Source organism: Malaya genurostris, chromosome 3 (assembly GCF_030247185.1).
Source record: "Malaya genurostris strain Urasoe2022 chromosome 3, Malgen_1.1, whole genome shotgun sequence".
Taxonomy (NCBI): Eukaryota; Metazoa; Arthropoda; class Insecta; order Diptera; family Culicidae; genus Malaya; species Malaya genurostris.
This window is the reverse complement of record NC_080572.1, coordinates 288,300,783-288,316,270: the sequence shown is the minus strand read 5'-3', so window position 1 is coordinate 288,316,270 and position 15,488 is coordinate 288,300,783. Positions and strand designations below refer to the sequence as shown.

The 15,488-nt window shown below is 37.4% G+C and overlaps 2 protein-coding genes across 2 annotated transcripts; one reads left to right on the top strand and one right to left on the bottom strand.

Annotated features, from left to right (window-relative positions):
• Nucleotides 1-830: 830 nt before the first annotated feature.
• LOC131435814 (cytosolic non-specific dipeptidase) lies at nt 831-13,875 on the top strand. Its single transcript, XM_058604028.1, has 5 exons — nt 831-989; nt 1,056-1,290; nt 12,464-12,909; nt 12,970-13,642; nt 13,709-13,875. The coding sequence occupies exons 1-5, from the start codon at nt 943-945 to the stop codon at nt 13,751-13,753; spliced, it is 1,446 nt and encodes a 481-aa protein (XP_058460011.1). The 5' UTR covers nt 831-942; the 3' UTR covers nt 13,754-13,875.
• Nucleotides 13,715-15,151, bottom strand: LOC131435815 (OCIA domain-containing protein 1). Its single transcript, XM_058604029.1, has 6 exons — nt 14,964-15,151; nt 14,766-14,900; nt 14,516-14,694; nt 14,277-14,446; nt 13,936-14,214; nt 13,715-13,838 (listed from the first exon to the last, which is right to left on the bottom strand). The coding sequence occupies exons 1-5, from the start codon at nt 15,015-15,017 to the stop codon at nt 13,973-13,975; spliced, it is 780 nt and encodes a 259-aa protein (XP_058460012.1). The 5' UTR covers nt 15,018-15,151; the 3' UTR covers nt 13,715-13,838; nt 13,936-13,972.
• Nucleotides 15,152-15,488: the final 337 nt, after the last annotated feature.

Genomic DNA, 15,488 nt, shown 5'->3' with positions numbered 1-15,488 from the left:
ATCAACGGAGAACTACGGAAACTAGTTTGGTCTGAAGAGCAAAAAAAAAAAAAAAAAGGTTTTCACCACGAGAGTTTTCGAGAAAAATGCCAATCTACGGTAGAGTGCCTATAACCAGAGTGACGACATCTCATCCGTAATGCTGGCAACAATTAAAAACATTCCATTAGCTTTACATTGAATTGACACACGCTCGTTCAATGTTACTCTAAAGTGAGTACAATTTCACTCACTTTCGTTAAAAGTGGAACTACTCTATAGTGAGCAAAGCTTGTTTACTCACTTTTGAGTAAATATGGTATTTGTCAAATTCTGAGTAACATTTACTCAGTGCTACAAATGGTAAAATTAGCTCGAGTGAGTAAATATTACTCAATATCAAGCGAATTGAATAAGGGATTCGAATAAGGAATTCTTTGCTGACTTACTTCCAACGAATGAAGGAAGCCGTTACCTGTTCATCGGTCATTGGAAAGGATCCGTCTGCCTTCCTCCGTTCCACCTCCGACAGAGGGAGAAGTTCCGCCTCCGACAAAGGGAAAAGTTCAGTGCACGTAGATTTTCACACAACGTTTTCAAAGCTCTGTGAGTAAAACTTGTTGTCAATTTAGAAACTGAGTCGAAGTTACTCATTCTTCTAAATCAATATTACTCACTTTTGACATTTGAACCAAATAAGCAAAAGTGAGTACAAATGACTCACTTGAGAGTAACATTGAATGAGCGTGCAGGTCGTTTGCTCGTTTGGAACGTGGAAGCTGTCATTCCAAACGAACAGCTGTCGCCACTCTGATTATAGTCACTCTAATCTACGGAAATGACACTACTACTATCTGGCATCGCTGTTATTCAGTCATTGGTGGATCGCGAGACAGTAACGAGTTTGGAGAAAAGCTAAATTACGCGCACTCCATTATCAAGTCAATTAGTGATAGTGTGAATATGGCCAGCCAAGCAGAAGTTCCGGCGGTTTTGAAGAAGCTGTTTAAGTAAGTAATTCACGGTGCCACCATTCGAATAAGGTTAACCATTGAAGGTGTTCCTTTGTTCCACAGTCACATCGAAGCACACAAGGCTAAATACATTGCAACCTTGGCGGAGGCAGTATCAATTAAATCCGTCTCTGCGTGGCCCGATTCGCGACCGGAAATCTTTCGCATGGTAAACTGGGTAGCCGATCGGCTACGGGCACTCGGGGCAACCATCGAACTGGCCGATGTCGGAAAGCAAACGTTCCCGGATGGGCGGGTGCTTGATTTGCCGAACGTTATCTTGGGCTCGCTGGGAAATGTAAGTACTAGTTTTAGTCTGATTACTAAAATAAACGTTTATGTGGGATTGCAAGTGAAATTGAAAATTTTTACCGAGACTATGCAAAAATTTTCTAAACTAAATTTATGAACATAATTTCGAATCAATTTCTTGGCTGACCATTTTGCAGTGGCATTTAATGTGGTTAAAGTTATCTTCTGGTTTTCAATGCGAAAGGCAAACGTTCTGTAGAAAATTCTTATCAGTATTTCTCCGCTTTATTTTCTGTCAGCAAACCGCATCGTACCACGAGTGCAACAGAACAAGACCGCTATAGTTGAGTCATTCATGACAGTGAAAGCTGAAACGCAGTAAAAAAAATGCACACATTACAGATCAAGTTTAAGGTCTGCAATATGAGTAGCTCGCCCTACTATCCACTAACGGTTCGTGACAATGCGCTAATTTCCTGTGATTGTGTCAGCTTTTTCATCGTGTGCCGTATGCTAATTGTTGTTTATTGATGTCAGCAATTTTGTTTGTTTGGATATTTACTTGGAAAGTTTACTATCAGTCTACTTGTTTACGCTGTCGGTAGTAGCTTCAAGCAAAAGCGACAGCAGCGCGTTCATTGACCGGAGTTTTTTCGTGTCTGGTGCAAGTGCATCATGTGGGTGCGAAAAGAAATGATTCTGTTTTGATGCAGACACCAATAAACTTTCAGTTTCTGTCTACCAAAGAGCAAGTTTAGCAACTGGAAATTTTATTTGAGAGATGGGTAATAGAACTGAAACAAACTATTTATTATAACAGCTCTTCTGTCAAATTTGAAACTGACTTCCGTTCTATTTATATCATTTTTGAAACAAGATTATTTACAGGATTGCAAGCAAAGTTTTTAGTCAGTAAATTGGTATCTGCTGCGAAAATTTATCTTAGAACTAGACCACTTCTGAAAATGCTCTTGTGTATTTAAAATATTTTCGTGTTCGAAATCGGTTGAAGAATCTGCCATCCTTACGAAACATAACCTAAAAATGAATGACACACTACACGCAAAGAATTCTTCACTTGAGATGACACCGATTGATGGCACAGCGATTTAGCTATATTGCCAGTTAGTTTTCGTTTATAGTCCAATGGACTTTCTTTTCACTGGACTACAAGTGAAACCGTCGCTATGTGACAACGTGGAGTCACCGAAGTACGGATGAAAACCCTTTCTCTCTTGCGAAATACTCGAATTTTCACCGCACTAACACGATACGACGTGTTCACTCGTTGAGGGTTTCACCGGAAGTGACGCAAAGAATTAGAACACATTAGATTCTAATATATCGAGTCTTCTATCAATTACCAACAGGTTTCCACGTTTATCGCTCAACATCCAAAACTTTCGACATTCAAACAGAACTGTGAAATTCAAATACATCTTTACAATTACGTCACAATAATCGAAAGAGAAAGTAAACAAAGAAAAAGTGTCACTTGCTCTTACGGCCTTCTGAAAAATCAACCGAGAATTGTTTGAATCAAATAAAACTATTTTTGAATTAAAATTTGAATGAAATTTACCTTCTTTAATTAAAGATATGGATTCATATTTCATAATTTCATTGAATCAAATCAAAAATTTATTTGATTCAAATGCTTTTTACAGTACATCAAAGGTATTTGAATCAAATATGTCGTCGTATAGATTCAAATAAAAAATTTTGTTGACTCTTGACTTAAACTGAATCAAATATACTGAGTCTTAGCTACAAATTCTTAGACGTTGATTGAAATTTTTCGTCCTTGAATCAAATGCCATATTTTTTTTTATTGAATCAAACATTGGTACTAGTTGATTGATTTTGTGATATTTAACAAAACTTTTGCTAAAATTTCATTTTGTTACATCATTCAAACTGAAAATGTCGTTCGAGAAAGTAATAGCGGCCCTTACACGATCATTAAAAGTGTCATTACTAAAAAGTAACGAGAAGATATATATATATATATATAAATGCAGAGATCATTCTTTGTAATCGCATCACGTAAGAACGGATGGACGGATTGAGATGCTTTTTTTTTGTTTGATCAGTTTTTACCCCCACCGGGTTCGTACATCAAAAAAATTAGGAAAACTTACCGGAAAAGTGGGAAAAACCAATAAAGTTATTTTGTATGGACAATGGAATTTTCCACTGCAAAAGTCGCCAATGATTGCTAGATCTACAATTGATGTTTGGCGCGCAAGGAGATGCTCAGTATTTCGCCGTTGAAGAAAAAAATACTAGATCTTTGGAAAATCGTTTGGCGCGCAACGAGTAGATTTGGGTGGAGATTTTACATGCATGATTGATTCGTCATTTGGAAACACGTGCTTAATAGGGTATCAAAATCATTACTTGCCAAATTACTGTTTTAGCCATACCTTAAACAGAAACACAAGTTCTAATGTCATTTACCAGTAGATGTAGTTAGATGAATTATGTTGGCCATCGTGGGCGTGAGTTGAACAAATAAAATTATGTAACGATTTTTTACGTATCACGGTTAGGATTCTGCTGTTGAAATAATGAGTTCAGATGCAAATATTTTCCTGGCATTTAGCATGCTGAAGTTTGTTCAGCCGATTCGGGTAAGTTTTCAAGAGTGGTTTACTTCAAAACGGTCTGCTTAGGATGCTATTCATGACATTTGTAAGCTGCTTAAGCCAAATCATTTCATTTTCCGAACTTTGGATTATTTGACGAATTACCATATGCGAATCTTGAATATCGTATCTGAAGGAGAAATCGTGGCATGTAAGTACCATTAGTTGTGAGATCTGCTGTTTTATACATTGGCTTTAACGATAAGAAGAATACTGGTATAATCACTCCTCATGTTCACTCCGCTAGAACAGAATATTGATTCTCAGGACTGAATACTAAGCAAACCGATGTGGTGGCTCGACGAATGAGAGGCCTTTTGATACAATTCTTGAACGAATATAGCGTTCATGTTAAAGTAGATGGACACAATATTTAATGAAAGGGTAATTTGAACTTTCGAATGTCCAAGTATTTTTCATTTTATCGCTAATTCGTTAATCGAAAATTGATCCTGTCATTATCCTGCTACGAACATTCATCAAACACGACTAAGTAATATCACTAGCGGTGAAGTAGGTTATGGACAACCGTTCAAAATTAGTTTGTGCAATGACTGAGCGGAAATATATATTGGAGAAGCCAAGTGAAAGCCAGCGACTGGCACCATTAAGAAGGTGACAAGCGATTATAAATACACTCTCCTACTCAATGCTTGATCGGAGAAATAGGTATAAAGCGAGAGGACTAGTGTTTGATGAACAGAGAAGATGTTTGGATGTAAGATATCGGTCGGGTGACGGCCAGGATGTAGACCATGTTCGATGTACGTTGCTACTATGTCTGTTTCGTGTTTTAGAGTGGCTAAAGCAAGATCAGAGTGGCGAAATGGTAGCGCGTATGCACGGAATGCATAAGAACGCAGGTTCGAGTCCTGTCTCTGAACGTATCTTTTTCCAAAAATTCATCTTTTCTGTTAGTTTTTCTTTCACTTGGCTTCTCCAATATATATTTCCGCTCAGTCATTGCACAAACTGAACTTAGTCATGGCGGCTTTACGTTAAACTAAAAATTAATAAATCGTTCAAAATTAGTTTATTACTTTCGATAATCCCTAAGGATTTGCTATTAAATTTTAAACGTCTTCAGTACAAATAAGTCTTAATATTCAATGATAAACAACAATTCCCGATGACTGCTTTTGGAAATTTGTGGCGTCAATTTAAAGTATTTATCTTGGTCATCTCTTTTTCATCCATCTGTTAATTTATTTATTAGTTTATTTAGGAGCAAGGGAAAAGCCTGCTGGAGCTGAGATTTTGGTTCTCCATCTCCAGCAGGCATAAAACCTTCTCATCTTTTGTATCAACAAATGACATTTGACCAAATGATACATAACGAAATCTTAAATTACCCTTATTTAAACTACAAAGCTAACTAACAACTATTCATATTGACTAATTATCCTAATAAAACTAGCGGGAAAATATTTGGAGAAAACGGGTTTTAATGGCGTTACGAGATAAATTGAAAATAAATCCATCAGAGCAAGTATTGAATACGCGACATATACTCGAAAACGGTTCAATGAACCCATAGTTAGTTCTAGCACGAGGAATTCTGAGAAAGGGATTAAACCGCAAATTACGCCGAAGAATGTCTAAACTTAGCTGTTGTAGGAGATCTGCACTATCAATTCGAGATTGGAAGAGGTCCGCGACGAAAACAACTTTTTGTGTATCACGGCGGACAGATAGCAAATCGAAGTGTATGTCTACAACGATTTTCGTAGCTTGGAAGATTAAATGGATCTCACCAGGGCAGGCGACGCAAAGCAAAACGAATGAACTTGCACTGAACAGTTTCAATGCGTAGCTTATCTGTTTGATAATATGGTGTCCAAACAACAACAGCATACTCGCAAACTAGAGCGCAATATAACGATTTCAGGCAGTATATGTTATTGAAATTTTTTGAGATGCGAAAGATGAATCCTAGCATCTTTAATGCTTTAGAGAGGGTATATTCTATGTGATCTTTGAAACTAAGTTTTGAATCCAATAACACTCCTAGATCCTTAATTGATGTCTCCCGTTTTAATACAGCTTGCGAAATAGTGTTATCATACATGATCGTGGTTCGTTTACGAGAGAAGGAGATAACGAAGCATTTGAAGGCGTTGATAACCATTCTGTTGACGTTGCACCAGTTAGAAAATACATCCAACTGTGACTGCAAGAAGTTTGAGTTTTTCAGATATTTGATGAGATGAAACAGTTTGAAATCGTCGGCGAATGATAGCTTCATGCATTGCAATGCGAAATTCAGATCATTTAGATATAGCAGAAATATGAATGGTCCTAGATGGCTTCCCTGAGAAACACCAGAGCTCACGATGAATGATGGAGTATCGCAGTCGCCAATTCTCACGGTCATACTACGACCAGTCAGATATGATTCAATCCAATCCATCATCCCACATGTCAAATCTTTAGTTTGAGAGACGAAGTTATTGTGTTGGATATGAATTTGTCGTAATTCGTTTATTGTAAGCCAAGTAATCAGTAAAATAATGGAAAGAAACATTAACGTTTGGCAACTCTGCTGTTCGAAAACACAAATCTAAAAAAATAATTTCAGGCGAGACGAAGTTCGACGGGTCAGCTAGTATATATATATATAAAAATGCAGAGATCATTCTTTGTAATCGCATCACGTAAGAACGGATGGACGGATTGAGATGCTTTTTTTTGTTTGATCAGTTTTTACCCCCACCGGGTTCGTACATCAAAAAAATTAGGAAAACTTACCGGAAAAGTGGGAAAACCAATAAAGTTATTTTGTATGGACAATGGAATTTTCCACTGCAAAAGTCGCCAATGATTGCTAGATCTACAATTGATGTTAGGCGCGCAAGGAGATGCTCAGTATTTCGCCGTTGAAGAAAAGAATACTAGATCTTTGGAAAATCGTTTGGCGCGCAACGAGTAGATTTGGGTGGAGATTTTACATGCATGATTGATTCGTCATTTGAAAACACGTGCTTAATAGGGTATCAAAATCATTACTTGCCAAATTACTGTTTTAGCCATACCTTAAACAGAAACACAGTTCTAATGTCATTTACCAGTAGATGTAGTTAGATGAATTATGTTGGCCATCGTGGGCGTGAGTTGAACAAATCAGATTATGTAACGATTTTTTTACGTATCAATGATAGGATTCTGCTGTTGAAATAATGAGTTCAGATGAAAATATTTATGGCATTCATGACATTTGTAAGCTGCTTAAGCCAAATCATTTCATTTTCCGAACTTTGGATTACTTGACGAATTACCATATGCGAATCGTGAATATCATATCTGAAAGAGAAATCGTGGCATGTAAGAACCATTAGTTGTGAGATCTGCTGTTTTACACATTGGTTTTAACGATAAGAAGAATACTGGTATAATCACTCCTCATGTTCACTCCGCTAGAACCGAATATTGATTCTCAGGATTGAATACAAGCAAACCGATGTGGTGGCTCGACGAATGAGAGGCCTTTTGATACAATTCTTGAACGAATATAGCGTTCATGTCAAAGGTAATGGACACAATATTTAATAAAAGGGTAATTTGAACTTTCGAATGTCCAAGTATTTTTCATTTTATCGCTAAGTCGTTAATCGAAAATTGATCCTGTCATTGTCCTGCTACGAACATTCATCAAACACGACTAAGTAATAACAGTAGCGGTGAAGTAGGTTATGGACAACCGTTCAAAATTAGTTTGTGCAATGACTGAGCGGAAATATATATGGGAGAAGCCAAGTGAAAGCCAGCGACTGGCACCATTAAGAAGGTGACAAGCGATTATAAATACACTCTCCTACTCAATGCTTGATCGGAGAAATAGATATAAAGCGAGAGGACTAGTGTTTGATGAACAGAGAAGATGTTTGGATGTAAGATATCGGTCGGGTGACGGCCAGGATGTAGACCATGTTCGATGTACGTTGCTACTATGTCTGTTTCGTGTTTTAGAGTGGCTAAAGCAAGATCAGAGTGGCGAAATGGTAGCGCGTATGCACGGAATGCATAAGAACGCAGGTTCGAGTCCTGTCTCTGAACGTATCTTTTTCCAAAAATTCATCTTTTCTGTTAGTTTTTCTTTCACTTGGCTTCTCCAATATATATTTCCGCTCAGTCATTGCACAAACTGAACTTAGTCATGGCGGCTTTACGTTAAACTAAAAATTAATAAATCGTTCAAAATTAGTTTATTACTTTCGATAATCCCTAAGGATTTGCTATTAAATTTTAAACGTCTTCAGTACAAATAAGTCTTAATATTCAATGATAAACAACAATCCCCGAGGGCTGTAATTCTTTGTAATCGCATCACGTAAGAACGGATGTACGGATTTACATGATTCTTGTTTTGTTTGATCAATTTCTACCCCCACCGGGTTCGTACATCAAAAAAATAAGGAAAATTTGCCGGAAAAGTGGGAATTGTTTTGTATGGACAATGGAATTTTCCGTTGAAAAAGTCGCATATGGTTGCTAGATCTACGATTGATGTTTGGTGCGCAAGAAGATGCACAGTATTTCGCCGTTAAAGAAAAAAATACTAGATCGTTGGAAAATTGGCGCGCAACGAGTAGTTTTGGGTGGAGATTTTACATGAATGTGATTCGTTATTTTGAAACACATACTGAATAGGATATCACAATCATTGCTTGCCAAATGACTGGTGGAACGCATTTGACTGTTCTTGATATATCGTATCAAATATATCAAAAGTTCTGACATCGTTTACCAGCTGATGCATTGTGTACAATGTGATCAGTTGGATAAATAATGTTGACTATTGTGAGTTGAACATATCAACATATAGAACGATTTTTTAACGAATTAATGACAGGATTCTGCTGCTGAAATAATGAGGTCTAATAAAGGGATTTTTCTTTCATTTAGCATGCTGAAGTTCCTTCAGCCGCTTCGAGTAAAATTTTAAGGGTGGATTACAGGATGCTTAGGCTGCTTATGACATCATGACATTTGTAAGCTGCTTAAGCCAAATCATTCCATTTTTCGAACTTTGTATTACTTGACCAATTACCAAATGCAAACCGTGAATACCATATCTGGAGGAGAAATCGTGGCATTCAAAAACCATTACTACTACTGTTTTATGCATTGGCTTGAACGATAAGAAGAATACTGGTATAATCACTCCTCATATTCACTCCGCTAAAACAGAAAAATTGCACATTCCTTCATATAATTCTTTCTGATATTGACTCTCAAGACCGAACTCAACGCCATTCGTTAATTGTAGATCGAGTACTAATTAAAATGATGAGGTGACTCAACTAATGAGACGACTATTGATACAATTATTCAAAATTAAATTTATTTTAATAAAATGATAGTTTGAGCTTTTGAATGTTCAATAATTTCTTATTTCATCGCTAAATTATTAATCGGAAATTAATCCTGTGATTGTCATGCTACGAACATTCGTCAAACAAGATTAAGTATTATCATCAGACTAGCGGTGAAGCAGCTAATGGACAACCGCTCAAAACAAGTTTATTCCTTCCGATAATCCAGTATTATTTACCATTAATTTTTTTAACGTCTTAAGTCTACAATTAAGCCTTACAATGACAAACAACAAGTCGCTTTTGGAAATTTGCGGAATCAATTTCAAGTATTCATCTTGGTCATCTCTGCTCAACCGCTCTTTCATATGTCGAAACAATTAGTTTAAGGTTCTACAAACAATCTCCGGGAAACAGCCATTGTTGAAAAATTCAATGGCAGTTTTTTCCACTATTGCTTGATGAATCGAAGAAAACATCAGTTTACTCAGAAAAAATGTTCCAAACAAATTGATATTTCTGGTTTGGATTTCTCCTCGAAGACAGCGCTAAGAAAACTACTTTTGCGTTTTGCAGCAATGGCTGTTTTTCTGAAAAGGTAAATTGCCCCATAAGAGAGATCTACAATCACTTTCAATGCACTGACTTAAAGGATAAGATGGCGATCAGTGCATTCACTTAATTTTTCCGTAACAAAATTCTTTAACATGTTCACAATAATTTTGTATGAAATATCTTTTTCGGGCCGAAGTTAATGTGTTGGATACGAATTCGTCGTAATTCGTTTATTTTGGGCTAAATAATCAGTGAAATAATGGAAAGAAGCATTACCGTTTGACAATTCTGCTGTCAGGAAAGATAAATTTTGAAAAAAATTCAAGCGGGACGAAGTTCGACGGGTCAGCTAGTAATACATAAAAATTTGATTTACAATAATTATTCAAAAGTTCTTTTAAACGACAATTTATTGAATTTTAAAAAATCCATTATTGAATCTACACACAATAGCACAAAAGCCTGATTTTAGAAACAAAACTAATTTGCTTTGAATCAAATAACAATTGTATTTGATTTCAAGTGAAATGAAATTAGATCCAAGTGGTAATGCGGTAATGCTCATTTCATTTATTTCTGTGCGCGTAGAAAAAAAACTATTTGCTTTGATGTAAATATCAAATGTATTTAAATCAAAGGAAAATGAAAAGCACTGAATTCAAAGTGTAATATATCAAAATTTAAAATAAATTTTTCTGCTTTTCATAAAAAGTGCATGTAGTCAAAACTTGAGCTTCCACCATTTGCTAAATGCTATGACTCGCTTACGATATTCTTGTGGCTAAAAACCATATTAAATCATTATGAAATTCCATATATATTTTGCCTAAGTGTACCATTTTGGTATCAAAATCTCTTCTACATCAGCACCAGAAAAATGTCACCAAGACTAATTTAGATTAGCAAAAAAACGGTTTCACGACAACCTTTTCACATGTCTATTCAAGCTAAAGCACAAAAACGGTATTTATCAGTGTGATCCGTAAATTATCGGTATTTTGGGAGTACATATCTGTATTGTGATACAGAGGTCAAAAATCGGGAGTCTAAAAAAAGGCCGAAATACGAAAGGCGGAATAACGAAAGGCCGAAATACATAAGGCCGACGATGTTCTTATCTACCACATAAAGCCGAAATTTCGGAAAGCCGAAGCATAACAGGCCGAAATATATATAAAATGGCGAATAAGTGAGTTACAATAATTTTCTCACAAAAAAGTTACATTTTTAGCGGTAATCCACTTGTCGTCTATAATTAAATTACATATTAGTTATAAAAAATTGATTTCTTTTACTTGAGTAGAAAAGATATTTATTTAAATCTGGCATCCCTTTCTTCTATACCTGCAGAGTAGATCAACATAAAAAGAGCCTAGCTCTTTTTCGATTTGTTTACTTTTATGATTCCTGTGTGAATTATGAAGTTACGCCCATGCGCATTTTTCGTGAAATTGGTTGGTTTTTGCCACTAAGATAAATCTGCGGGTAATTTTATCGTCTCATTTACTATTTCCAGTAGTAAAAGGTTCGTAAACCATCTAAAATAAAGAAAATAAATAGTTTCGCCTTCCTTACTACCAATTAAAGTATCGCTCTGTTTGTTGGCATGGAACACGGAGGGCGAAACTAACATAAACAAATGGAATGACAGTTTCACCCTTTATAGTTCTTTGTATCACTAAAATTGAGAATTTTTTAGAAACCGTATTTTTATGCAAAATTGTAGGATTTTGAAGCATTTATTGGTAGGAGAGAGTAACTCGATTTGTTTACTTTTGTAAGATTCGCCCTACTTTGAAAAACAGCTGATTTTTTCATTATTCCTCTACCAACAACTGTCTTTCGTGATCACCTTTGTTCGTTCTTTCTCGCTGATCTAATTTTTTTTACCAGTTTTTAGAGTTGTGTGTTATTATTGTGGTACAAAGTATTTGGTAAGAATTCTAACGTTTAGTATATTTAGAAAATAATTTCATTCCGACCTGAAAAACTGCTTCGTCTACTAGTGTTACAATTGTAGTAGAAACACCTAGAGAAAATGAGCAGCTATCAAAAATTGAGAATTGATTTTAGTTTTGTTGACTGTGAACAGTCAGGCAGCTAAGCCGAAGATTTTCTTGCATAATTCAGAAAGCCGAAACGATTCTTTCAACGGGCAGACCAGGCAAACGGTCTGCTTGCCTGGTCTGCCCGTTGAAAGAATCGTTTCGGCTTTCTGAGTTTCGGCCTTCTGAGTTTCGGCCTTCTGAGTTTCGGCCTTTGAAGGTTCGGCTTTCTGTGACGTACGGCTTTTCGTGTTTTCGGCTTTTTGTATTTCGGCTTTTCGTTTTTCCGCCTTTCGTATTTCGGCCTTTTGTAGTACTCCCCAAAAATCTGTATAAATACCGAGAAATCGGTATACATAAATGACATAACCTAATGTAAAACAAATACTCAAACAACAAATAAATGCTTAGCTGATTGGCTGTTTTTATTGAAAAATAATAACTGTTATCTGTTTGCCATTGAATGTCAGCCACAAAGCCGCAAATGACGCTTGGTGATAGCGAACTGAGCATACTTTATAATCAGCTTTTTTGACGTATCAAGTGTCGTTCTTCCACCCACATATTACTTTCGTAATCGATTGTATCATTATGCTGCTAATCTGCCACTAAACACACTCGATTGTTTCTATTTTCCCATGTCATCAATCATTCAATAGGATCCCGCCAAAAAGACAGTCGTTCTGTACGGGCATCTCGACGTGCAACCGGCTATACTGGAAGACGGTTGGGATACCGAACCGTTCGTTTTGACCGAGAAGAATGGCAAACTATTTGGACGCGGGGCCAGCGATGACAAGGGTCCTGTCCTGGGGTGGATTCATGCGATCGAAGGTTACAAAGCGATCGGCGAGGAACTACCGGTCAACCTCAAGTTTGTTTTCGAAGGTATGGAAGAATCGGGCAGTGAAGGTCTGGACGATCTACTGTTTAAACGGAAGGATGACTTTCTATCCAACGTTGATTTTGTGTGCATTTCGGATAACTACTGGCTCGGAAAGGACAAACCGTGCGTAACGTATGGACTGCGTGGCATTTGCTATTTCGAGGTCGAGGTTGAGTGTGCTGTCAAGGATCTTCACAGTGGCGTTTTTGGTGGAACGGTGTAGGTTTATGAACGATCAACAATTTAAAAAAAACCTCATCTCTTTTTTTTTAATTTCAGATACGAAGCGATGAACGATCTGGTCTATTTGCTGGGCACGTTGGCCGATAAAGAGGGAAAAATTATGATTCCGAACATCTACAAAGAGGTATCTCCATTGTTGCCAAACGAACAAGAGATCTACGATGCCATTGATTTTGACGTGGACGATTACCGTGATCAATTGGGAGCGAAGCGGTTGCAGCACAATGAAGACAAGACCAAGATTCTGATGCACCGTTGGCGTAACCCGAGTCTTTCCATCCACGGCGTGGAGGGAGCTTTTTACGAACCAGGACAGAAAACTGTCATCCCAAAGAAGGTCATAGGAAAATTTTCGATCCGCATCGTGCCTAATCAAACACCGGAGCTGGTGGAGAAATACGTTTCCGACTATCTGACTGCCAAATGGACCGAACGTGGTTCACCGAACAAATTTGCCGTTCGAATGGCTCATGGTGGAAAACCCTGGACAGAAGATCCGAACCACCCGCACTATCAGGCGGCGAAAATTGCCACCCAACACGTCTATCAGGTGGTCCCGGACATGACTCGCGAGGGTGGATCAATTCCGGTTACGTTAACTCTACAACAAACTACCGGTAAAAATGTGCTTCTGCTGCCGATGGGTGCCTCGGATGACGGTGCTCATTCACAGAATGAGAAAATTGACGTTCGCAATTACATCCAAGGAGTGAGCTTTATTTTTTATCTTAAGCAACAACATTTTTATTCTGATTTTTTTTTTGTCTGCTTTCAGACTAAACTACTCGGAGCATATTTGTACGAAGTGGCACAGCTGTAATAGTTTTAAGCGTTGAAAGATTATTAGTTTTTGTTATCGGATCCAGCATCACAAATGAACTTCTCATGAATCCAACGTGCATTATCTTTGTAATAAGGAAGAAATGAAAATTTGATTTTCAACATTTTGTTTTATTTAATAAAAGTTGCATATGCAACCACTACATCAAAGAAGTTTCTCACCGTATCCATTTTTTGTCCTTGTGACATTTTGCCCATTCTATTGCGACCAAGTATCTCCGTATTTATTCTTAGCTTGCGGCTGTGATGACTGTTGTTCTTCGTATTTTGGACGCTCCAGTTCGCGCCTAATCGGCGGCTGATCATCTAGAACCGGTGATCGATAGGGTGCCTGCTGCCGTTTCATATACTCCTCTCTGTTCTGCCTACGTAGTTCTTCATAAGATTTGGTTACCTGAGGGCTAGGCGGCAATTGGAGCTCTTCTTCGAATGCCTGATCAGCTGTAAAATGAAATCATATTAAATAACAAACGTCCCCTTAAAGGGTTACCCAAAAACAATACAATCGAGAGTAGGTCGCCCACTATCGTCCAGTCCAGAATATTGTGGAACATGAATGTCCAGATTGAATGAATCCGAACGATGCATCTGTTTCTCGGTGTAGCTATCACTGGGTGAAGTTGGTCCAAACGGGGACAGCATGCTACCGGCACCCAAACCCTGGTCCGGTAACCTTATTGAAAGTAAACAAAAAGACAATTATAAACCAACCAGCAGTTAAAGAGTATGCGAAACTACTTACAATCGTTCAACACCTCCGGCAGTACCCTGCCGCCGCTGACGAATTAGTTCAGCCAATCTTGAATTCGGAAGACGCATAATTTTCTCCGCGCATTTGTGCTGGTAGCTAAGTTTTCCCATAAAATATCCCACTGTGATTCCGACGAAAACTTTAGGTCCAGCACCAAAGCGAGCACTAGCCTAAACACAAAAGTAAAAAATATAATGAAAATATTACAGATTGTATTCAAAATCGGTTGCCGGCATTCTACCTTAAAAAAGCCTCTCTGAACCGCATACCACGTTCCAATACCACACATCGTACCGAACGGCAGTGACCGTTGAAAGAATGCTTCTCGGTTGCATTCTTGTAGTACTTTAAGTTCTTCGGGTGAAAATTGGTAATTCTACAAAACAAACAATAAACATTGAAAGTTCAGAAATTTAGAACTCATGTACCATCACTTTACCAAAACATTGCGCTGTCCATCTTCTGTTGCATGTTGTTGTCCAGTATTATCCATTACGTAATCAAAGTAAATGATAATTTTAATTAATTTGAAAAGTTTACAATTTTTGCGAAATAACCAATAAATCGCTCATAACGCGCAGTGTGTTTTGTTCTTGCGTACCGCCAGAAGTCAGCATAAACAGCTGATTTTGACAATTCGCCACGATTCAGTCAAACGGCACCCACCAACACGATGTAGAAGTACTAGGTGATCATTTTTATCTAACATTGTGAGTGCTGTGAGTGCCCGGGTTCGCGATTCAATGCTTTGGGTACTGGTCTTCAGTTCGAACCCCCGATCTGGAAGGATCAGTAGGATCGTAGTACTGGTGATGTAATGATTTTGTACCCTATACTCAAAATAATAATCATATTATAGTTACCTGAAAAGTTATGTGAATATTTTCCACCCTTCTTTTCACGTAGGTTTTAATGGACTGGCATTTAAAAGCTGTTTAATGCATAATCCAGTAAAAGTTACGTG